This window comes from Sander lucioperca, chromosome 8 (assembly GCF_008315115.2).
Source record: "Sander lucioperca isolate FBNREF2018 chromosome 8, SLUC_FBN_1.2, whole genome shotgun sequence".
NCBI lineage: Eukaryota > Metazoa > Chordata > Actinopteri > Perciformes > Percidae > Sander > Sander lucioperca.
In genome coordinates, this window is record NC_050180.1 from 31,015,966 (window position 1) to 31,041,702 (window position 25,737).

The 25,737-nt window shown below is 38.6% G+C and overlaps 1 protein-coding gene across 1 annotated transcript in view; it reads left to right on the plus strand.

Annotated features, from left to right (window-relative positions):
- The window catches only part of cntnap5a (contactin associated protein family member 5a), a 105,074-nt gene that overhangs the window by 73,982 nt on the left and 5,355 nt on the right, over positions 1-25,737 (plus strand). The window contains exons 14-22 of the mRNA XM_031308520.2: positions 4,184-4,340; positions 5,532-5,659; positions 7,950-8,120; positions 8,986-9,204; positions 14,248-14,487; positions 16,455-16,682; positions 22,293-22,426; positions 23,323-23,410; positions 24,494-24,694. Coding sequence (XP_031164380.1) covers positions 4,184-4,340; positions 5,532-5,659; positions 7,950-8,120; positions 8,986-9,204; positions 14,248-14,487; positions 16,455-16,682; positions 22,293-22,426; positions 23,323-23,410; positions 24,494-24,694 — 1,566 coding nt within the window. The remainder of the gene's footprint in view (positions 1-4,183; positions 4,341-5,531; positions 5,660-7,949; positions 8,121-8,985; positions 9,205-14,247; positions 14,488-16,454; positions 16,683-22,292; positions 22,427-23,322; positions 23,411-24,493; positions 24,695-25,737) is intronic.

Sequence of the window (25,737 nt, forward strand, 5' to 3'; positions counted from 1 at the left end):
TCGCTCTTCTAGTTATATATATTTTTTACAATAACTAGAGAGGCGGTCTCCAATCTTTTTGTGTGCATTCATGTTGAACTGCTTTGGCACCTACGGTGTCCCAAACATCCAAACATTTGCTCTTAAATCATGAAACATTCATGAAACATTCATAAAGTCCCAGATTCAGCCATTCCCCTCATTCCCTGGGTGCCATTCATGTGCAAACAAACAAGTTCATTATCACACCAGACATCAAAGTGAGACAGGAAACAACCTATTTTATAGCTGTATGAACACTTTCGAAAAACAGTCTTTGTTTGAGCACAGAAATCTCCTGTGAAAGAAGCACAAATGTCTCTTTACGCTTCACTTTGATGAGCGTGAAGACACAAGCAATATCACGTTTGATTTCAAACATACTTTGCAGCATAATACAATTAATTCAGTCAGAAACACTCTTGATGTAACCATTTATTGCAACAAATGGAAATGCAGTTATGCTTGGCGCTGATGGCTCTGCTCTTAATGATGCTCTCTGGCTTAGCATCATGCTTATCCAAAGCAGGGAGCGCAATGCAGAAAACCCACCTAGGTATACAAGAGTAGGCCCTAAGCTAGACATTGAAAACCATGTTAACCTTTTAGTTGTTGTAGGACTCTGAACTAGGAAGTTGGAGGCTGGAGTAGTGGTATAGGCCATGCGTTGCCAGCAGCAGCAGAAGCAGCAGCAGCAGTAGTGTAGCAGGGATCATTGAGGAGGGAGTCATATTGAAATGGACCGCCTTGATGTGAGAATGGCTGTGATTGATGTTTGACTGATAGAAAAGATTATTCAATAAGCAGGCGTTTGACGTCCTTGTTCTGCATGAACCTCGTTGCTTACTTTATTGGACTAAATTGTATATCATGCTAAATTACAGGGGTAAAATGACAGCAGCTGCTAGAAGAAGCCTACTGGGTTTATAGATGCAGGCATGTGGCAAGATGTTCTGGATTTTAGCTGTATAGCATGTCCATTCTTCCTTATTTAACACCTGTGATAAATTAAGTTTGACAGTGAAGTAACGAACATTCACAACAGCAAATTAATGACTGCTGTTTTTCGGACTCTTTAGCATTCGTTTTGGTTTATTCACCTGACAGGTATGGTTAGTTGTGAACCCCAAAAAAGAAAACAAAATCTTACATTGGCGAGTTTAGACTAAACTAAACTTTTCTGGTTTACTCTTATTAAATATTTAACAGATGGTGTCTCACAATGATGATGTTGGCCTGTCCAACCAGCAGCTGTTGAGATACAGTGTGTCTTGTATTTTAAATACATTTGTACTGTAGCGCTTTGAACACACTCTAAGAAGTTTGTTTGAGATGTATGCAATGCCAATTTTTGACATCAACCAGCTCTTGTTTCTTTGATGTTTGAATTGACAATTCAAATCTCAATTCGCCATTTTCATTTTTGGCCTGGCTGACGATTCCTCATGAAAAATAAAGAAAATTCCCGTACGCACTTGTCACCTCTGCATTGGTTTATTTTGTCAGTCAACAATTCAGTCCCAAGGACCTTTCTCAAGACACTTAGTAGTAAAGTGAACGAGAAAACGTGATTACATTTCTAGTCATCATTGAGTATTCCTCCGGCACCACATTTTCTGATTGTTCTCCATTCTTTTGTATTCTTTTGTATTGTAGGTGTGATGAACACTTTGCAGACTCTAGTAGCTGCGTAGGATTGTTTCCAACTTGTGATCTTTCTGTCATAGCATAATGTTGCTATGGCAATACTTCTTTTAATAAACATTTCTTTAGGTTTATTCAATCATCTGCTGATGGACTCATGGCAACACAGGGACATCAAGTGCACGTATGCTCAAATAAGTAAGGATAGCTGTGAGAGCCTGTTATTTATCCAGCTTCAGGGTCAAGCATTATCATATCATAGAGCCACTTGCCCCTGAAGTCTGAATAGTACAGAGAACAGAGATGCTTTGTACGTTACACATATTCAGCATCATCACTCTGAGTCCAGGGGTTACATGAATAATAAGAAATGCTTAATACATCATCGTCTTGGACTGCCATTACAGAACCTAAAGGCGTGATTATTATTTCATCATTATTTGATGCCCTTATTAGATTAGCCTACTGCCTATGTATGTATTTATGTTGCTGAAAGAATATTTATTAAAGAAAGTTGAAATGATAAAAAAAGACTAACTCATTTAATCTGATAAATCACTTCATTTAAATTGAGGATTTTCTTCAAGGATTTTTGAATTTCTTTCAAGGAGATGACGTCATAAAATATGACAACAGACATTTAAAGCTTCATGCGAAAATCTCAATAGAAGCTTTAAATGTAAAAAAAAAAATGACTTTCTGAGAGACATTCTGAGATTTAAGACAGTAAAGAGTGTATTCATTTCAACCGTTGTAATGCAAATGTTGGCGTGCTGGCCAGTGTTGTTCTAGCCCACATTATTTCCTCTCCTATCTCTTTCACAATTGCATATACGTAACTCTTATCCAACAATGTTTATGTATGGTATTAGACTGTTTGTCATAGCCCATCAGATCCTGTTTGGAGAAGATTTCATGGGAGTGTTATCTTCTACATGATAGCAGCATTTCACATGGAGAGTGAATTAATGGAGATGGGACAGTCTTTGCTGTATCAGACTAATATGACATGTGAATCCACACATATAAACTTATGCAGCTATAATGTATGCTGGGTGGGACAAAAGCATCGCGGCATGTGTCACTTAATTATGTATTGTGACATGTAGCTTAATGGGCTTTTCCTCGCTCGTTGGCCTCATCCCCAATGCAGGGTCACGTTGTGTGACAGATGATTGAAGCTGGACCCCTTAACCCCATAGCGGAGGTAATGAATTATGCCTTTGCTGTACATGGCTTTGCCTCGTTGACACACAGACAGCGTGTCATGAAACGCCAGCAGAGAATCAAGATAAATACATTTATGCAATGAAGAAAATAACAAATTTGGTTAGAGCATACAAAAATGGGACCATACAGAAGCACTTTGTCACATAGAAATAAGGAATGCGATAGATGTAATGTATATGGGGCGTCTAGCTGAAGCTATAATTTTCAGCCCCCTGCCTGGTTTGGATTTTAAAACAGCTGAAATGATAAAACAATATGGATAAAAACAGGATGGATAAATCTGACTGTGTACATGTCTATATACTGTACTTGTGTCTATGTGTGTATGTATTGCATATGACTGTGTATAAAGTGACATCTAGGTGTGATTGTGTGTGTGTGTGTGTGTGTGTGTGTGTGTGTGTGTGTGTGTGTGTGTGTGTGTGTGTGTGTGTGTGTATGACTTTAGGTATTAATACAGTATGTAAACACTTTTTATGTATGTGTGTATGTATTGCATATGATGATACATGTATAAATTATATATTGTCTAAATATAACATAGATAAATAGACAAATTGTTTCCAGTGCTTAAAAACTTGATCTGTTTGTTTTTTGGCCAAAATATTCTAAATAGCATAACTTTTTCTTAATTTCGTGAGGTATTGTAACTTACATTCATTCCCAGTTTTATCTTGGAACGAATGAATGATTTTATTCTCATTATATTATATATTATATTCTCATATTATGTAAGCCTCTCGGCACAGCTGCCTCACAGGACTTCAGTCGCATACACATCTATAAATATTTCATTTTTGATTGGTGTATTTGTTTTGAGTGTTTTGAGTGCATTCCAGATGTATTTTTTCTGCATTTTGAGATAAAAAGACTGAAGCAAAACAATGCTGTTTGTTTTTTGGCCAAAATATTCTAAATATCATAAAGTTTTCTTAATTTCGTGAGGTATTGTAACTTACATTCATTCCCAGTTTTATCTTGGAATGAATGAATGATTTTATTCTCATTATATTTTATATTATATTCTCATATTATGTAAGCCTCTCAGCACAGCTGCCTCACAGGACTTCAGTCGCATACACATCAATGAATATTTCATTTTTGATTGGTGTATTTGTTTTGAGTGCATTCCAGATGTATTTTTTCTGCATTTTGAGATAAAGAGAGTGAAGCAAAACAATGCTATCCTCCAAATATAGCCCATGCCCTTGACCTACTTGAGCCTGAGCTGTGGCAGTGGCAGGCATCAGGCTGCCGCAGTGGTCACTGACTGTCTGCTGTGTTGTTACAGATGGCAGTCCGCTCACATGGTGGCTGGACTGGGAAGGAGAGAAACGAAGCTACTGGGGAGGATTCCTGCCTGGAGTTCAGCAGTGCTCCTGCAGCCTGGAGGAGAACTGCATGGACATGAACTACTTCTGCAACTGTGATGCAGACACAGACGCGTGGTACATACAGAAGTGCAGACTTTCCATTCCAGAAGGAGTTTTTTCTTTACTTTTTATTGAACAAGGTGTTTCTATTATTTTGTCCACCCCATTGATATCACTGAGGGTAGGCTAAATAACACAATACAATTCAACAGCACCACAAACTAGTGGTGGAAGAAATATCCAGATCCTTTTCATTGATAAAAGTACTATCACAACACTGTGAAAATACTTCACTACAGGTAAAAGTCCGGCATTCAAAACCTTGCTAAAGTAAAAGTATGTATTAGTAAAAATGTATTTCAACTTTCGAAACAATGTTCTCTGTTAGTGTCTTCCTATTATGTATGATGTTTTTAGATTAATATTATTGCTGCATTAATTTGAATGTTGCATTTTACTATATAAGGTTCCAAATATGAATAAACAAACATGGAAAAGAAAAAGGGACATGACCACTAGATAATAAAACCCAAATAATGAATAACATCAATGATCTCTCTGTTATATGCATAAACTTCCACCCTTAGATAATAATTAATAATTAATTAATTAGTCAATGAATCATTTAGACATTCAGCAAAAATCAATTCGGAGAGAACATGAACATAAATCACTAAAACCACTTAATTCAATTCAATTTATTTATAGTATCAAATCATAACATATCATCATAGGATCATCATAAGAGTTATCTCGAGACATTTTACAGATAGAGTAGGTCTAGACCACACTCTATAATTTACAAAGACCCAACAATTCTAGTAATTCCCCCTCACAGCAGCTCAGAGTCCAGAATCTGTTTAGTGTTATTCTTCTCGTCTGTCTACAGTACTTTGAGACAGATTTAGTCCAAATTTCTTTAACAATTTCATACACAAGTGTTTCATACACCGTGACCAATCTAATCATACTTTTCAAGCACTGAAGGAAAAAAACAAAAGGCTGCATTATAGTTTTGGGTTAGACGCTCTGAATGTCTTTGTTTATCGTTTGTTAATCCGCTGCAAAGCTCCTCTCGATTCAGCTCAGTTTGCATATTTCCAGAGGCAGTTGTCTGCATTGTGATAGATTGCTCCCTTTTTAATGTGTTTACTCTGCGTTCTGTGCTAATGCAGAAGAATGGATGCCTTAATCCGGACCCCCAGACAGCATCCACCCCAAGGGCACTGTGTTGCTATTTATTTGTTTCTGTTTTGTGTGCCACAGGGCTAATGACACAGGAATCCTCTCCTATAAAGACCACCTGCCAGTGAGCCAGATAGTGATTGGAGACACCAACAGAACGGGCTCGCAGGCCGTCTACCACATCGGCCCTCTGCGTTGTTATGGAGACAGTAGGTGATCACCTCAGTTTTGAAGCTACTGTGCCAGATTAGGTTGCAGATGGAGGCCTTGTTTCCCAGGTTTAGGGTTGATCAGAGGCTCAGATGATGTCCTTTATGCCTCATGTGTTTATCCATGGATAGAAAATTTAAATTAATCTGTTCTGTTATAAGTCGGACAACTGGCTGTGTGGACTATAACCTCATAAAATCTGCTGGACCTGCCAGTATGTCCATCTTTACAAATTCATGTTGTGCAGCCAGGCAAGGGTGCCAAAATGGAGGGGAGACACAGCGGGTGGCAGAGCTGGACAAGCAGCACTGGAACATGAAAGAGGTTGTAGATATTTACTGCCTCATGTCCCACAGTGAGCTGTGGGCTAAGGCTAGGGGATTTTTAGTAGCTTATCTGCAGTCAAATGTACTTCAGACCCCCCACGGTGTTATTTTAATTCCAAGTTTCCTGAAGACATCAAATATGTCTAAAATTTTGCACAAGACATCTAGAATTTCCAGAGAAAATATACCTGTGATGTGACCTATTTTAGTTTGTTTTCTTCTTACTACTTAACATGTTCTACACATTATGAGACATTCTTATCATAAGCTGAACTATTATATAATGACTGTATGAACATGCACTTTAAATGAGTTTTTTCTTTATGCAAACAATTGTACTGTATGTCAAACACTTTGCTGACAGTAGAAATAGCTTTGGTAATTTGCATTTAGTTACTAGACAATATTATTCCCTTGAAATAGTCCTTTGTTCCTTCTCTTAGACATAGTCATTTTAATATGAGAAACTGATTTACTTTTTTGACATTATCATTTAACCTTGGTACCACAGTGCATCCCACAACAGGGAGCTCTCCGAACACAAGTTATGGAAATGTTTTATGTGCTCCAAAAAAAAAAAGCTGGCACCCGGTGGAAATCTTCATACAATGTGAAATGCAAGAACTGTCTCACCACAGAAACGATAGCATTGGTTGTTGGTTCAAATGCTCGGAAACAATTATCTGTTATTGATGTTTTCCTGACAATTGACCCCTTTTGCAATTCTGTGCTCTTTCAATGGAAATCAAATAGAGTCACGTTGTTATACCATTGCAAAATCTTGAGACGGTCAGGTGTACAAATTCTGTGACTTTTCACACCAGAGACCAACGTTTATGTCCTGTTTCCCACCAGAAGGTAACACCAGAAACACTGGTGACAGATCAGATTCCATGAACTCCTTTTTCGTATTTCGTCGTTGCAAATGTGAGGAATCGATGTGAGGGAAAAAAATTGACTAATGACATTCCTTCACAAAAATGAAGAAGAATTATGACAGAAAAAGTCATAAAAAATCCAGGCACTCAAGGTTGGTTCCAAAAAGTGATAAAAGGCCTTTAATAAATAGGGCAAGAAATTAAAAATACACCAACGCGTGTCGGCTTGAGCCTTCCTCAGGGTGTAGTCTACACAGTGTCTACCAACCTTGAGTGCCTGGACTTGATTTTTTTGTGTCTTTTTTCATCATAATTCTTCCTTTTTGTGAATTGCATTCCCTTCCATGAGCACCGGTGGTTAAAGGGATACCAGAAGCGCCCCTGCCACTTCTTTCTAATAAATGAGATTCCTTATTTGGTACCTATAGCCTCCTCCAGTCAGGAGTCTTCCTACCTCCACTTTACTTTAGAGCTGCAACGATTAGTTGACTAATCGATTAGCTGATCGACAGAATATTTGCCACTTATTTTGATAATCGATTAATTGTTCAAGTAATTTTTCATGCAACAATAGCAGATGCCTGAATAGCTCACCTGGTAGAGCGTGCATCCCATGTACAAAGGCCAAGTTCTTGTCGCAGTGGCTGCAGGTTCAACTCCGACCTGCGGCCCTTTGCTGCATGTCGTTCCTCCTCTCTCGCCCTTTTCACATCTTCAGCTCTCCTATATAATAAAGGCGTAAAATGCCCAAAAACTATTCTTACAAAAAATCTTAATCTTAAAAAAAGGCAGACGTGCTTTTCTCTGTTTAAGTCATATTAAAACAAATATATTTTGGGGGGCTAACAAAACAAGATATTTAAAGACATCACCTTGGACTTTGAGAAACTGGGATATATATATATATATATATATATATATATATATATATATATATATATATATATATATATATATATATATATATAACTTTTTATAGACCAATGACTTAATCTAGAAAATAATCAGCAGATGAATTAATAAGGAAGATAATCTGTTTGTTGCTTCCCTACTTTACTTTCATCTTTCCTTTCCTTTTCTTTCAGAGTCTATATGGAACGCAGCGTCTTTCTATCAGGAGTCCTCCTACCTCTACTTCCCCACCCTACAGGCTGAGCTCGCCTCTGATATCTCCTTCTACTTCAAGACGAGCACTCCTTCAGGAGTGTTTCTGGAGAACCAGGGCCTTAAGGACTTCATCAGAGTGGAGCTCAGCTGTGAGTCGATGTTGAGAAGAGAAGTAGAGAAAGAGAAGTTCATGACAAGTACATGAGCACAGAATGCAAAAAATAGCCATACATGACAACACTCACGAAAGCTGTTAGTGATTTCCTTTTTTTTTTTTGCTTTTCCCGGATGGTAATGGTAGGTGTACTGTAGTTGACAGTTTAATTTCCCCGAGAAGCAGTCTGTCAGGTCTGCACAGCGTGATGTAATCCTAATGACACCGTCAACAGCTATGTCATGCTGTTGCAGGAGACATTAAAAGCATTTCTTACTACCCATGTAGTGAAGCCTTAATAAACACACCAGATGGTTTTAAAGATAACCTTGTAGACTTACTTGAGGAACGAGGAGATGAAATGCTGCAAATCAAATATACCTATGCAAAATATTGACTTGTTTACATGAGCACCAATAAAGAAATATGCTGCAGTTATAAGGTTTTTAGGATTATGCATTAAAGATCAAGTACTTATCCAGTCCTCAGCAGTGCATTAGTGTATTTATTGTGGCTGTTAAAAGGGATTTAAAATAGTTGATTACAGTGTGTTTTCTTCACAAACCTGAGGGAGAAGTTCTCAGGATATTTGGAGCCATTATGTATTACTGCAGCATCGCAGACGTTGTGAAATATTGACAAGCTGTCAGCTGGGCCCCCTCATAAATCTATTCAGGTCATCAAGTTTTCCCAGCAGCATTGTATCACATTGCATCAGAAAGTGAGGATAGAGAGGAACATAAAAAACCTAATATCACATTCACTCTGACCTGGCGTGTGTGTGTGTGTGTGTGTATGTGTGTGTGTGTGTGTGTGTGTGTGTGTGTGTGTGTGTGTGATATTCCCCACTGGCCCTCCAGCTCCCTCAGTGGTGACTTTCTCCTTTGATGTGGGAAACGGTCCAGCGGTCCTGTCCGTGAAGTCCCACCTCCCTCTGAATGACAGACAGTGGCACTACGTGAGGGCAGAGCGCAACGTGAAGGAGGCCTCCCTGCAGGTCGACCAGCTCCCCCTCCGCTTCCTGGAGGCTCCGGCTGACGGACACCTCCGCTTACGGCTCAGCAGCCAGCTGTTTGTAGGTAGGCTCGCTGTCAGACTGAATTTATACTTCCACCAGAGATGGGTTTATTTAAAACTGCATTAATTGATTGTTTTTTGTTGTTGTTGTTGTTGTTGGTGGGGGTGGTGGGGAGGGCAGGTTGCAGTGAATGAACATTGATATATTATCACCTTATAAAAGTCGCCTGACATTAGCTCTCCTTTTAGCTTTGTTTTCTCTCCACCTAAGCTCTCCGGAGACTCCTGAGGGAAATATCTGGCTCTTTAGCTGCTAAATGCTCCACTGTGTTCAGCAGCTACTCACTAATTTGTCTGTGCTGTTTGGTGCTAGGCAGGTAGTGCTAAAAAAAACAGCTGCTAGAAATTAGATTAGTGAGAGAGAACCAAAGCGTAATTATTTGTTGAATTAAAACCAAAACAATGAGCTGAAAGATACAGAGTCAGGGGATAATTCTCTGTGGGTTTATCACCAGGAACAACACCTTTCACATTTTTGCCATTGTTGATATAACATTATTGATTGGTGCAGCTTTGAAGGAAAGGTTCAGGTGCCTTAATACAACAATAACATGTACTTCTGAAAGAGTTATTGCTCGTCGTAATCATTCCTCCTCTCCGAACTGGCCTTGAAGTGATCCTTTTGTAGCACAACTACACCGTGAGAAATGGGAAGAAGAAAAAAAGTCCAGGATGCTCGTTCTGTGCCAAAATGCATTCTTAAGTACAGCTGAAGCTAACACGAGGCTTCGACAGAAGTCCCATATTTGCTGTGGCTGAACTTTATTGTGAATTGTTAACGGAGCAAAGACAGGATTTTGTCCCCAATTTCTCACAATGTAGTCACACTTTAAAGTATCTCTTCACAGCTAAAATGGAGAGAGAAGTGATTACAGCTAACAATTACTATTAGTCTTGAAAAAATACAAACCTGCCCTGTAAGCTGCTGTGAAGAGCTAATGTATTATATTATTTTTTCATTATTGCTCCGGTTCAGGAGCATGGCTGCTTTCTTTCTCCTCTCTCACATTTCTCCAGCAGCCTTTCAACCCTCTCTGACATTTTAATGTGTCTTCTTAATAATACACCAGGCCTCTGGAGGGGACAGACCCCATTTAAAAATGTCTTTTTTTTTCCACGTGTTCTCCATTTTACCCAAGGCCTACAGTTCATGCGCTTAATGGGTCATTTACGTTCAGAAATAATTTATCAGAGGAGTGAAATGACAAATGGAAGCAGTAATTCTCTGTTGATCTCAGATGAACTTGTCATTAGGTGAAGATGTAATTGTTTTCATAAGAACGCACAAAGGTATAATTTTACGATATTCTCTCAGAAGATAATGTTAACATGAATATGTTATTATGTCCCTGCCAGTTTAAAACGTATTGCTTGTTTGGAAAAGTAGATGACAAAAACTTTTATAAAATAAAAAGCTCCCTAAAGAAATAAAATCTAGAACGTATTATAAATTCAATGAGACAAAATACCATTGTATGATTGTACCTACATGGTACTCTAAATCCATGTTGTGCATAATCTACCATGACCTAACCAGACAGGTTAAAAAATAACATTTACACTCCTGTCGTATTTTACCTGAGACGTATAACACATCCTTAAATAGAGCACTATTTGGCTGAAGATGTAGCTTGTTGGTTACAAACAAGGTTACAATGTTTGTTTATTGTCATTTTACAACACAGGCTGATAAAAAAAAAAAACCCTGCTCAGTGTAGTCCCTTTATGCTACACAAGATAAACAAAATAAAAGCCATTTTTATGATGGAGTACAGAGGATGAGTTGAGGAGTCTTACAGCCTGAGGAATGTGATGATAATAGAATACTGAAGCTCAGTACACTGCAATTAATGTTGAATTTATCACCTACTCCACATACTGTACCACTATTACTGTTTGAAATATTCAATAGCTTCACAGTATATTATGTAACACTATTAAAGCAACCACAAGGAACTTTCATTTTGTGTTGATTGTGTTTTGTGTTGGTTTCCGTGAGCACCGCCGCCTCGTATCGTAACGATCTGGCTAGCCTCGCACTGCCAGACCTTCCTCCGCAGCGCTGCAGAGGAGGGTCTGGCTAGTCCACACAGCATTCTGGGATTGGAGAAAAACGTGCTCTGGTTTATTGGCATTTCTTTAAACCAATCACAATCATCTTGGGCGGCGCTAAGCGCCGGACGGAGCCACGGTGCTGCTGCAAAATAGCCTCGGGAAGGAACTTGTTTTGGTGGAACGTGTATGTTCAAAAGTTGTTTTAGTCATGCAACAGAAAACTCAGATTGGACAGATAGTCTAGCTAGCTGTCTGGATTTACCCTGCAGAGATCTGAGGAGCAGTTAACCATAGTCCTCATAAATCCACCAGAGTTTAGAATGGCAACACAAAGAAAGCGGAAGGTGACGGATATCCGACGGAATTTACACCGGCACAAACGTGGAAATGAAATGTCGTCGATATATAGATTACGATCTGGCTAGCTCGTGCATTCATTTTGAAAGCTTATTTTTAAAGTCAATTTTTATGACATTGATGAAACAAAGTAGAATTTGTTTTAGCCCCTAATGTAAAATCATATATTGCTGTAAAACCACGCCTTGCAATGTATTTCATCGATAAAATACTACATACCTGTTGAGGATGGAGGGCCCAATCAGGATCAGTTTGGAATCCTTTCAATTCCCGCGTCTGCTTTTTATTTTAAAGTCTTTTCTATTTTTCTTCGTTGATCCTGTCCCAGTATCGACCATTACCACAAAATGTAACCCTTAAATATAAAATTCTCAAAAGAAAAATCTCCACCTGCTTCCTTTTTAACTGGCGTACGACACACTACCAAATTTTGCCTGGGAAAATGCAAACATATGCTCTTCGTGTCTGCATGCCATAAATCGTAGTAGTAATGTAGTACCTTTCATTATTTATTAAAAGGCTCCATACATTTTCATTTTTTATTTTAACAGTGACAGCTGCATCCTGTTCTTTAAGTAACATAAGTTGAATTTTACTATGTAATGTTTCTTTATAATTATACTGTAATTACACTAAAAGGCTGTATCAAACACATATAGGGGCTGAAAACATCTTTTAGCCTATATGTAGACATTTTAGCACATCCAGTAGGAATAAAGCAACTTGATGGAAATAAGAAAAATTACTTTTTAGAGGAACATTTCTATGTTCTTCTAAGGTAAGTGTGATAGACATCTGTCAGCTAAAGCTAGCTAACATGACACATTGATTTACAGTGAGAAACGGCAGCTAGCAGCACTAACCAAGACTACACAAAGTTGGCTCTTTCATGTAGTGAGAAAGGACCTGTGTGTGTGTGTGTGTGTCCCAGACCATCAGCAGCAAGCAAATTAATAGCATGAAAGACGTGTCTCTAAATATCAATAATAGTAACATAAGCATGTATGGAATCCCTGCTGTTTGTGTCATCAAAATATAACACTAGAAATATGCCAGACAAATTAAAAATATGTATTATGAAGCCTTATTTTATGAGTATCAGTCTCAGGGGATCATGTAAGGAAATTATACCCACCTGTTTGTATGTGTTTGTTTTCCGAGATAAGTAACAATGTGATACATTTTAATTAAAAGTCATCAGTCTCCCACCTGTGTGAAGCGTAAATCATCAACGCAAACCTTTGTTTTCTATGTGCATCTCACAGTGATGCCTCTTGGAAACCCGTCTAGTTTATTCCATTGTATATTTGGTCTTAATGAGGTTTCACAGGCTTTAGTGCCTGCAGATTTGCCCCAGATGCAGAAGTGGAATTAAGTAATTTTTTGTCGTAAATCCTCATCAGCAAAGGGAATCATCGTTGTCAAATCACCATAGATGCTTTGTAGCATAGACAGCGAGCATTAGATGTGACTAACAGGGATTTTCCTGGCTCTAGCCAGGGTTTTCCTGGCTCAGAATGGGCCTTTTGGGGTGGACTTTGCATGGCAGTAAACATGATCAGTCCGCATACAGTAAAAGCAAATAGTCTGTGTTACCTTATTTGACAGAAGTCTATGCATTTACCTGTTATTTCTGACAATTTGATAAACAAATACGTATATTATGCTTAAGGAAAATAAAACCCCAAATTAACAAAAAACAACAAAAAATAACAAAATTAAATTAACACTTAATTAAATCACCAAAACTAAGATTAGCTTTCAAGTTTATGTTTGTTTAACCCTCTGAGACGCACTGGCGAGTCCAATCGATGTTTGACAACGCTCCTACTCAAAAAGCGATATTACAAAATATTATTTTAGAAATGTATTTGCTATTTTATTCATATATTACGCTACTTACAATACATTACATTACATGTAATTTATGACGCTTTTAAACAAGTAGTAAGTGCAAGTCCATTAGCTTTAAATAAGCAAAACTACAAAGAGCCATAAAGTGCAGCTTTAAGAATATATACTCTGTGTGTGTGTGTGTATGTATATATATATATATAATTGCCAATTGGGCCGCAATTGGTAACCAGTGAAGAGAGCGGAGGAGCGATGTAGCGTGAGAGAACTTGGGGAGGTTGAAGACAAGTCGAGCTGCCGCGTTCTGAATGAGCTGCAGGGGCCGGAACCCAAGACTTTTGTAAACTCATTTCAAGCGCCAAAACAATTGAGTGTAGGTATTGGGTTTTCACAAGAAATTTGAGAAATATTTCTGCTTTACGGCCAAATTATCTCTTTACACATTGCTCTGGAACAAATTTGGGCATCACTTTAGATGAGTTTGTTCTGAACATTTTAATATGAAACACATGGGGATCAGGTTATATGCAAATACCTTAAAAGGAGAATTCAAGAAGATATCTATAAATGCCCTTAGACTTCAGAGGGTAACGGTTGTTTGGTAAATTGCTCTTAAACGCATTTAGAGAGGATTTGAATTGCTATTTTTAATTCTCAGTTCTAATCATTTTGGTGCTGGTGATTTTCCTTTGGGGCTGGCTAAAACCTCTTTTTGGGGGGGGGGCGCCAAAAATTCCTCTATGCAGGAGAAAACCCTGACTAAACTGTTCTCGTCTCAGGAGGAACAGCATCCCAGCAGAGAGGTTTCCTGGGCTGCATCAGGACTCTGACCGTCAACGGCGCCAGCTTTGATCTGGAGGAGAGGGCCAAGATGACGCCGGGAGTGACCTCAGGTTGTCCCGGCTACTGCAGCGGTTCCAGCAGCCTCTGCCACAACAGAGGGAGGTGCATCGAGAAGAGCAACGGCTACGTGTGCGACTGCTCCCAGTCCGCCTACGGTGGAACCACCTGTAATCAAGGTGAGTGCCGATCGACGACAAAAGCTTCACCATTAATGTCATTTGATTAGGTTAATGTTGATTGCAACAAATAATCAATCATTGCCAAGGTTATTCCATTACAGCGCATCAATAAAAATGCAAGTAATGCAAGAGGCAATTAATACTTGTCCTGGCTCCAGACTCCAAGCACATTTAAAATGCATTAGACCAAATTATCTCCTGCAGTATGGGAGCACAGAAGAGAGCACAGATACCAATACAACTGAAATCCACCAGAGCAGCAGGCTGAGAAAAGAGTCCTATAGACACGGTAGAGAGAAATAGTTTAAAGACGTATTCTGAACAAGAGATGGACATTTCTGGCTGCAAATGGAACAGACCACACAGTTTCCTCTTGCTCATTGTGTTAAATGCCGTTGCTGTTGGGCAAAAATGTCCAAAACCGTATTTTTTCAGGAAAGGAAAAAAGGCTGATTTGAAAACATTTTCTTGAGCCATTTTTCACAGACAAAGTTAGACGGAATCACCTCGTGTCTGTTTCAAAATTTTGTAAAAACCCACGGACGGACATAAAGGGTGACCAATAGCATTGATTTATGGAGGAAAAAAATGAAAAGAATATAGTAAAACGACTGCTGTTCAAAGATATTTCTTCTTTATTACAACTTGGATCTTAGCAGAGTTAGCTGTGTTGTTGTGCTGCCTGTCAGATGTGTCACCTATAGGTTATTGACTCTCACTTTGATCTATGTCTCTCTGGGAGTTCAACTTTCAGGAGCAAAATGCACTTCTTAAATAAATGCTTTCAGCTGTGTGATAGAATGATGGCAGCTTTTGAAAGCTCTGAAATTTTGACAAAATGAAAGTACACCACTTTAAAAGCAACTGTGTGATTAAACTAGGAACGTTGCCTCTTTGAAAAGCAATTTGTCAGTTTGATATTCTGGTATTTATTCAGGTTATAAATATATTAGTACTTTACGTAGCCATTATATGCAGCAGTTGCATCTAGCAGAGACTGTGGTACAACTGAGGCCCTCTCATTGTAAATGTGTAATTGCAGCAATGTCAAACAAGACAGTAATGTAATGGCATCTTTGTATGTTGGCATACTGTGGCTTCAATCTTTTATACATTCCGCTACTCTCTCTTAACTCCAGGAGCTATGTATTTTAATTTGTTAGGTAAGAAATGTGGCTTTTTTTCACACAACAAAACACAGAATACGCACAAGCTGGCTTGTTAGGTGAGTTTCGTTGAGGGAACTGAATGTCTGTTGAGGGAACTGAATGTCTGTTGAGGGAACTGAATGTCTGTTGAGGGAACTGAATGTCTGTTGAGGGAACTGAATGTCTGTTGAGGGAACTGAATGTCTGTTGCAGCCGCAGGTTTGTTGTCAACATTAGGTCTGGGTGTTTTTTCATGGAGATGACGTTTAATAATGTGCTTTGATGTGTTTGCTTCACATTTGTAGCAGTGTGTGTGCATGATAGTTGCTCATCCATTTTCAGTGAGTGAGTTAGTTTATAGACAACACTTTGTCTCAGGACTTAAAAGCTAAAGTCAGGGAACAGAAATGTCCTGTGTGCATAAAAAGGCCACAGAATACATTATGTTTTGCTGCAGCTTTGCTCTGCAAAATAGAGACTAATGCGTATCTCTGGCTAGGTATACAGTAAAAATCCACCTGAGCTCTCTCGTGTCCCTGCATATACACACCGCTACACCTCTGAAGAAAAACATTGTTTTTGGACAGATTTTCATTCAAACAGTGCCTTCCCATTGGGAACAAACTACATTTTTTTTACCCCGCTTTCGATGAGGTTGTGTTGTTGCTTTTATATTTTGAGGCGTAATGAACATTGCGGCCTCTGGAGGCCATGAGCTGGCTTTCAGTCTTTTAATCTTGTTTCAGAAAGAGTTGTAACAGAGCTCTCGGCACTGACATTTTTTTTTGTTCTTCCTCTGTGTCTCTGTGTGTGCAGAGGTGTCGGTGTCCTTCGACATGGAGTCCTCAGTGACCTACACCTTCCAGGAGCCCTTCTCAGTGATGCAGAACAGAAGCTCGCAGGCCTCGAGTGTTTCCACAGAAAGCAGCAGCAGAGCCAGAGAGGACGTGGCCTTCAGCTTCGTCACCTCCCAGCGGCCGGCAATGCTGCTCACTGTCAGCACCTTCAGCCAGCAATACATCGCTGTCATCCTCGCCAAGAACGGTACATACAGGTTTTTTCATTAATAGCATGAAAGAAAAAAGACCTGCCACACAGTAATAACTTATGGCAATGGCATATATAATTAAATATTTATATACTTCTTTGAATGTTATCTGTAGCCTTTATCGCCGAGGTGGAGAAAACATTAACTCAGTTTATTCAGCCAGACAGATACATTTAGCAGCTGCATGGTTAGCAAACATCTTCCACCATGTTAACTCAACCAAAGCAATGCTGCTTAAAGTGCTCATATTATGCTCATTTTTAGGTTCATAATTGTATTTAGAGGTTAAATCAGAATAGGTTTACATGGTTTAATATTTAAAAAACATCATATTTTGTTGTACTGCACATTGCTGCAGCTCCTCTTTTCACCCTGTGTGTTGAGCTCTCTGTTTTAGCTACAGAGTGAGACATCTCACTTCTGTTCCATCTTTGTTGGGAGTCGCACATGCGCATTACCTAGGTAAGGACTACTAGCCAGTCAGAATCATAGTATGAGGGCGTGCCACGCTAGCAGCTAGGCGAGCATTATAATGTGTGTTACAAAGTGTCACGTTTTTCACAGAATTAAAGGCTGGACTACAATAGAGCTGTTTGGAGCAGTTTGTGAACAGTGTTTTCTGTTGGAGATGGTAAATCCCTTTAGGGTGGACTTTGGGCTTTTTCACTTTGTAAACCTATTACATGCACAAAAAAGATATATAACACAATAAAGGAAAGGGGAAAAGCCACAAAGCATAATATTACATGGTTCAAACTTTACATCGCCATACGGCAGCGATGATTTGGATGGAAACCTACTGTTTGACATATGAAGCCCACAGTGATATGATAAAATTGCGATGTGATTCCACATGATGACAGTGAGGTCAAAATGTTGCTTTCAGGTACATGATTGCTCGGGATAAAAACCTTTTTTTCCAGCCAAGTAGCTCAGTGATTAAACCAGCTGTGAAGTTCGTTGCTTACATGCTCAATTATTTACAATTTTTGCAACCCAATAAGCAATTTGTGGATTTGCTCGTGGGGGTGAAGTAAATAACTTCAAATGTTTCCTTTTTTCGTTATTTTTTTTAAAATTCTTGTTTTTTGAATTGTGGAATCAGTGCAAATGTTTTGACCAAAAGCAAGCTGGCTATACAGTGCTGATCTCTATTAATTAGTAGTAATTAACTATGTCAGCATCCTGTTTTACTTAACCTCTCTGTCTGACTGTAAAACAGCTCCACAACAGAGACATGGTTTGCAGAGAGTTCTAAGACAGGTGTATATTGTAAAAAATCTGTTTATATAAAAAAACAAGTCACAGCGTATGTCTGGTGATATACTGTGGGAAACACACAAAGTATATATTAGAGGTCAAATAATTGGCTCTCAATCACGGAAAAATAGAGTGAGGATACAAACACAAAAGAAAACTGAAGCTCAGCTAAAAATTGCTGAGATGGAAGCGCTTATGAAACCCTCAGTGGGAAACATGAGCACTTTGTCAAGACTTAGATTTCAGCTTAATTTTTTACTTACTAGCAAAGCTGAAAAACTGCTATTAGGAACACAAGCCAAATTTTATGAAGATGGTAAGAGGTCAACTAAACTTTTGGCCTGTAGATTAAAAAAGGAAAAAAAACATAAATTACAGCATTGAAAGATAACCATGGTAACCTTGTGTCTAAAGATGAAGAAATTAATTCTATCTTTAAAGAGTATTATGAAATATTATACAAATCAGATATTGCTGCTCCCGGCCAACTATCCTCAGACCAGAACATGGAGCTTTTTCTTAATCGTATACAAATACCTTATATTAGTACTGATGAAAGAAATATGTTGGAGAATTATTTTACAATTGATGAAATTAAGAAAGATATTCATCAAATGGCTTCTGGGAAATCGCCTGGTCAAGATGGTTTCCCTAAAGAATTTGACGCAACGTTTCATAAAAAAAACTCACTCCTTTGCTTTTGGCTCATTTTAATAATGTTATCCAAGAAGGATCTTTTTCTGGAATCTCTAATACAGCTTCTATAATTGTGATTCCCAAAAAAGACAAAGATTTAAGTCTATGTGAGAGCTGGGATGTTTCAATTTATCCAATGTTCAGTTGTATCATTGGGCCTTCACTTTACACGCATTTCTGAAGCCAGTTAGATCTAGTCAACCTAAACCATCTTGGACCAGTATTGAACTGAAATATGTAACACCTACGTAATCAATTAAAACATTGTCTCTTTATAAAACAGTGCAGAAAAGATCTTACCCACCCATGCTTAAGCTTTGGGATTTGGGATAACCCATCTATTAAGACAGGTGGAAAACAAATTAGATGGCACTGTTTATATGGGGATAAGATTAATAAAGTAGCTGAACTCTATAATGATAAAGGGTTTAAAGCATATGCAGAAATAAACTCAGAAATCTCTCCTAAACAAATACCTTGGTGGAGCTACAGTATCTCCAACTGAGAAGTGCAATTACTACTTTTAGGAATCATGCAAAAGAACCGCCTAAAACATCCTATTGGGATAAATGTTTACTAAAAGATATTTAACATTTTTATAAAAAATATCTATAAAGAGGTTATAAATATAATATCATCTAACTTTCCTGCTCTTAAAAGGGCTTGGGCCATGGATCTAAGATGTGATATAACTGAGGAGGAATGGAGCTCAGTCTGGAGAAGAGCTCAGTCTATATCTAAAAATGTCTCACTTATAGTAACTCAGCTTAAAACAATACACAGGTATCAGTGGACTCCCAATAGGATGTGGAGGGCTGGACTGAGGCCAGACAACACTTGTTGGAAATGTTCATCTGATAAAGGGTCATACCTACATATGATATGGGAATGGGTTACTGTTCAACATTTTTGGGTTGAAGTTTTCAGAAAAATCTGTGACGTGTCAAAAATTTGTATCCAACCTGACCCTGCACTCTGTATAATAGGGGTTATATCAAGATTGCCTAATCAACATCACAATAAGTGGATGTCTGTAGCCTTTGCTGTTGCCAAAAAGCAGATTTTTTGTAAATGGAGAGAAAGCAGTGCTCCACAAATTCAAGACTGGATAGATGCACTGTTGAAAATAGCTAAACTTGAAAGAGTAATCTTGTAGACTCTCTAGATGAGTATAATTTAATATGGTCACCTTTTTTAGCAGCCATGTCCTAAAGACAACAGACGACATAGTTAACAAATTAAAGTGTTGTATCTCATTGAAATATGTAGTTTGTATTAAAGCGCATCACAACTTACTACAGCATAGTAACAAGCGTAAGATAAGTAAAGACTAAACCAACCCCCTATTATTATTTTATTTTTTATTTTTTTGTCTTTTTTGTCTTTGTTCTCTCTAAGTTATGTCATTGTCATTTTATTTATCTTTGTATGTGTATACATGTGTGTATATGTGTATGCATATATGTGTACACGTCCGTGTACGTATGTGTATGTATATGTAAAAAAAATAAAAAATGTCTGGTGATAAAAAGACACAAAGTAATAGGTGGGTGTGAACGTTAAACTTCAACTGGATCTCATATGAAGTAAATAATGACAGGTGGGTAGAAACAAGACCAAAATAGGACATGGGTCTTATTTTTAGGGGTTGTTGAGGAAGGACACAATCCTAACACTGTTCTCTAATGTAACTTTTTTTTTTTTTATCAGTTTCTGATTTTCAGGAAAAATCCCTGCAGTCACAGGCTGACACAAATGTGTTACCATGGTAACCAAATAATTTTGCATAAATACATAAGAGATTGCTGCCTTGACAGTGGGCTGGTCCACTTTACATTTGCACCACAAACGAGATATGCCAGAGGTTGTCGTTTTTAGGCAGAAAAATTCACTTAAATGAAAAGGATTCAATCTAAATCCCATTGCACTCCAGCTACCAGGGTAGGGTTACTTTTAACCTCCAGCAAGAACCGATTGCAAGGACATCCATTTCGTTTTTAGTATTATACAGGAAAATATTAAAAGTAACATTAAATGTGTTACATTTAAACTGACCTGATTCACTTCAAACGGGTTTACAGCAGCATTGTGGAAATATGGGGTGTCTCTGCTAGGGCTGGGGACCGAACTTTGACACTTTTAGGCAGTGAGCCAATAAGCATGCAGCCTGCTTTTACCAAATCATAATGCAATGCAGGAAAAACACTACGTCACACACAGAGACATGGCTCACTTGTGTGTGTATTTCGATAGGCTTCACTAGAGTGTGCGTCACATAGGTGTAGTGGAGCTTTTTTTTTTAAAAGATTAGTTTTTGGGCATTTTAGGCCTTTATTCTTATAGGACAGCTGAAGACATGAAAGGGGAGAGAGAGGGGGAATGACATGCAGCAAAGGGCCACAGGGCAGAGTCGAACCTGCGGCATCTGCGTCGAGGATTAAACCTCTACATATGGGCGCGCGCTCCACCAGGTGAACCACCCAGGCGCCACTTAATTAACACGTTACCATATTAAAACCTCAAAATCATTCTTGGGAAATCTCAAGTTAATTTGCATGTTGAAAGGTGTTGAGCAGAACAGAAAGTGTGGCTGGCAGTGAACAGCTAATGTGTATCTTAACTGCTGCTGCCAGCATGAATATAATACCGGAGCCGCCCCCACAACTTTGTGCAAACTGATTATGGGCTAATGAATAGATTTACCCTCCGCGGTTCTGCTCCTCCGCTGCATCTTTCTTCAGTCGTATACATTACACGAGAACATATGCACAATGAAAGTCCTTGTATATCCAAAGGAGAACATTTTTTAAAAAGATCTTGGAGAGTAAACAAAACAATAAAAGAATAAAACGAAAAAAAGACCCAACTGCAAATGAACTAAACTGTTTTGACCTGCTTTAGGTCTTGAGAAAAATCCAGAAAAAGGTCCTCACTTGTTACAAAGTATTTCCTGCTGTCAAAGCCATATCTCAGCGTTTTCAGTTTCTGACACCAAAAAGACTTCAAAGCTTTAAGCTGACAGCCTTTAAGCTGTATCCAAACTTCCGAGTATCATATTGAGTGACAGTGCAGTTGTTAGTCAGAGTCAGAGTCAGTGTCCTAAGACACTCTTTTGTGGTAAATCAGAACTCCCATGTTCCTCGGGTCTTGGTAAACACTGAAGAGCAGAGGAGACACTTCATCCACAGTGACCTTCATCTATAGGAGTACTCTCAGGATTTGAAATGAATCACTTCACAAAGCCCTTCACCTACCGACCGGGAATTGTAATATTGACCCGGCTTCACTTGACAATGCATAGCTATCTGACTCTTTGATCTGGCAACGATTGTGTGTGTGGGAGGAACACTGAGCACATATTGACTTATTCTGTGTGGGAGCGAAGAGCTATGAGATAAATATTTGTGTATCTCAAAAAGCAATTGAAGAAGTTTAGATACAGCGGTCTATTTATATATAAGCAGCAGCAGCCAAATGATTTTGGTAAAGAGGTCTATTCTCTTCTCATATTGGCATTATAATGCAATATTCAAATACTTGAAGCCAAAGTAGGGTTTTCATGTCAGTGGACTGGACTTGAGTCTGTGGCACAGATGGGGATTTCTACACAGGAACCATTGAAAGGATGTCTTTTCGTGCTTTGTGTCCAGGGAGTCTGCAGATATGGTATCACCTTCAGACAGACAGGAGTCCAGACGTGTTCAGCCCCGTCCTCACTAACCTGGCAGACGGACGACTCCATCGAATCAGAATTCACCGAGTGGGAAAAAACCTCTATGTACAGGTGAGCAGTGGGGAGCCGCCGAAAGGTCACGGCGGGAGTTTTTATTTTTTTACATTTTTTTTTACCTCGTAATGCTTTTGCATTCCCTCGCATCAAGTTTTGCGATCCCTGTCGATGGTTTTGTGTTACCTTTACCTAGGGCTGGACGATATGGAGGAAATCAGAAATATTCTTGACCAAATACCTCGATGTCGATATTGCGACGATATTGTACGGTTGAGAATTGGTGCTTTTACAAAATAGTTCACCAATGAGATTTTAGATAAGTAATCATCAATAATGTGGATACATTGACTAAGTGGGTAAAAGCAAATAATAGAATAGCTAGACAATGTGATTAATTATTTGATTTTATATATATATATATATATATATATATATATATATATATATATATATATATATATATATATATATATATATATATATATGATTATTTGATTATTATTAATTAGATTAATTAATCGGACTCTGTACAATGACACTACTTTATCACATCATTGAGGAACTAGAGTGGAATCTTCTACCTGCTATCAAAACACTTTTGAGAGAGGGTATTTAAATGAATTTTCCGCTGCGATTAAATCAATTCTTAGCTGGGTCATCAGCTCCTCTAAAGCATTTTATAAACGGAAGTGGACGTAATTAAAATCCTGCGGTGTTTCATTGCAGATCACCACGTTAAGTGATGCAACTGAGTCAGCATGGTAGTGCAGAAGCGAAAGGTCTAAATCACTTCAAAGCTAACTGTAGGCGGATATGGTTTTGCATGAAGCTGTAGAGAAGACGATTCTCAATCTATAATGTATTGAAATGTGCTGCTGCTGCTGCCGGTGTTACATCGGTTTAGATTTCTTGTAATTGCCTTGTTATTTGATTTCTCTCCACTCAACCAGATCGACCAGGACATCCACAGAAAGTACACACTGTCATCTGATGCAGAGCTGATCTTAATCAGATCCCTGACATTGGGCAAAGTCACCAGTAAGTCCTCCCACAATGTTGAGAAAATTGCTGAAAAAACTCCCACGTCATCCCTAGGGTTGGGTATCGTTTGGAGTTTTTCCGATGCCGGTGCTAAAACAATACTTTTAAAACGGTGCCAGTGCCTAAACAGTGCCTGAACCGATACTTTTAAAAAGATTTATATATATATATATATATATATATATATATATATATATATATAATATATTTATGAATATATATATTTAAAAATATTTTATTTTTTAATTTTTTTAAGGGTCCGTTCGGTATTTATGGAATGGACCACCAGAGGAAAATAGGGGAGGGTCATGTTTTTTTATTCTTTGTTGAGGGGAGGGTCATCCGATTTTTTTTAGTCTAAGGGGGAGGGTTACCCAACTTTTGTATTCATGAGAACAGCAACATTTCAAAGTGGCTTGTTTGGTGCATATTTATCCATGTAGCTCCATGTAGCTTTAGAGACCGTGGGATTCCCCAAACTGAATAAATCCCGCTCGCACATATAAACACAAAACTGCTATGCTAGCTCCATCGTGTTGTAACTAAGACATCTGATGAAAAAATTATTTTATTCATTAGCATGATTGCTGTACTGTTTAGTTCAAAAACATCCAAAAGACTGTACGAAAACATAACGGACCAGACGCAAGCTTTTATTTTGAAAAGTCAAAGCTTGCGGACTGCACCAAGCCGGGAGGGCACGAGACGGTAGGTCTCCAGGCTGCAGCCATACCCGACGCAAATATCCTTTCGGTCCCGGTGATATTATATATAAACGACAGCCTTTTCAAGGCATTTGAGAAGGAAGGAGTGGTGGCATGCAAGCTCCCAAATTGACGCTCGTCTGAGAAATGGAGTTTTGGATAATGTTCAGCTTTGGCAGCTTTACCTATGCTAAAATATACAATGACTGAGGAAGCCTAGTGAGGAGTCCGTACCGGTCGTTAAAGACACCGGTGCCGTATTAGCACCGGGTCTCGGTACCCAACCTTAGTCATCCCTGATTTGGTAACACAGAAAGTACAGTAATTCATAAAAATACATAACATATATTTTCACCCATCATCTGTATCCTTGTAGGGAGGGAGAACCTCAATGAGGAAGTAATGCAAGCAGCTTTTAAAGGTTTCATTGGCTGCCTGTCCTCGGTCCAGTTCAATCACGTTGCACCGCTGAAGGCGGCGCTGACAAATCGAGGAAGCTCATTGGTCACCATCCGGGGTCCATTGGTCCAATCAAATTGTGGAGCACTGGCGGAGTCCACCTCGCACACACTGCAAGGTAAACACTCACACACACTCTGCTCTTTAACCCGCCCACGCACACCGCCGCTAGTCATGTCCAGGTCGAGCTACATGCTGAGCAACAAACGCTGGGAACCACATGAGCTGGCAACTCTTTGATGCACAAACATTTGTGCGTTTCTTTCTCTTTTCTAAACTGTTGACTAAAATCAAGTGCGTGGTGTGCTTGAGGTTACCTGTAGGTCACTCTGAATTCCAGAATTTAGTTTACATTCTTTAAATTGAAGTTTCCTATCAAAAACAAGAGCTTTCTTCTTTAGGCCTACAAACTCAAGTGAGATGAAAAAGGTGGCAGCTCTGCCCTCCCCACAAAATCCATTAGTTGATGACAAAAAATGGTAATAATGATTTGATCTTTTCCAGTTATTTATCCAGCAACATTTTCTCTTTTAAGCTTCTTAAGTGTGGGGATTTGCTGCTTTTCCTTATGTGATTGTGCATTAAATATTTGAATGAGTGACTGGCAAATCAAGTTATTTGAAGGGAAATTATGGAGGGAGATTTGCACTAACTGACATTCCATAGACATAACAGTTAATTAAAAAAAATAAGTGACATATTAATCAACAATTTAAAAAAAAGATAGTTGCAGCCCTAATTAATTTCTCTTTTGGCCTGCAACAAGCTGTCAAGTCTGTGTTGTTGCTGTTTATCTATTTAGCTCTTTCTTGCCACTTTCTCTCCTTCTCTCTGGCTGCAGTGAACCTCCACTCACAGCACTGCATATTTTCACTTTGTTTTCTGACGCCTGTAGCAAACATCAGAAGCCCCACACAGACAGAAGTTAAGGCAGAGTCTGTGTGTGGGCTTCTCACACAGAAAACAATAGGTGTAGGCAGGGTGCGATTTTGGGGGAAAAAAGCATTTTTTTGATCATGCAAAACAAAACATGCACAAATTAAATCTCCCTTTCAATACCATGGATATAGTGCCACTTGGCCAGCCATGCCAAAACACTTATTTATGAACTTCGATATGCAATGGAAAATAATCCCAAAATGAAATAGCCCAACGTTGTGT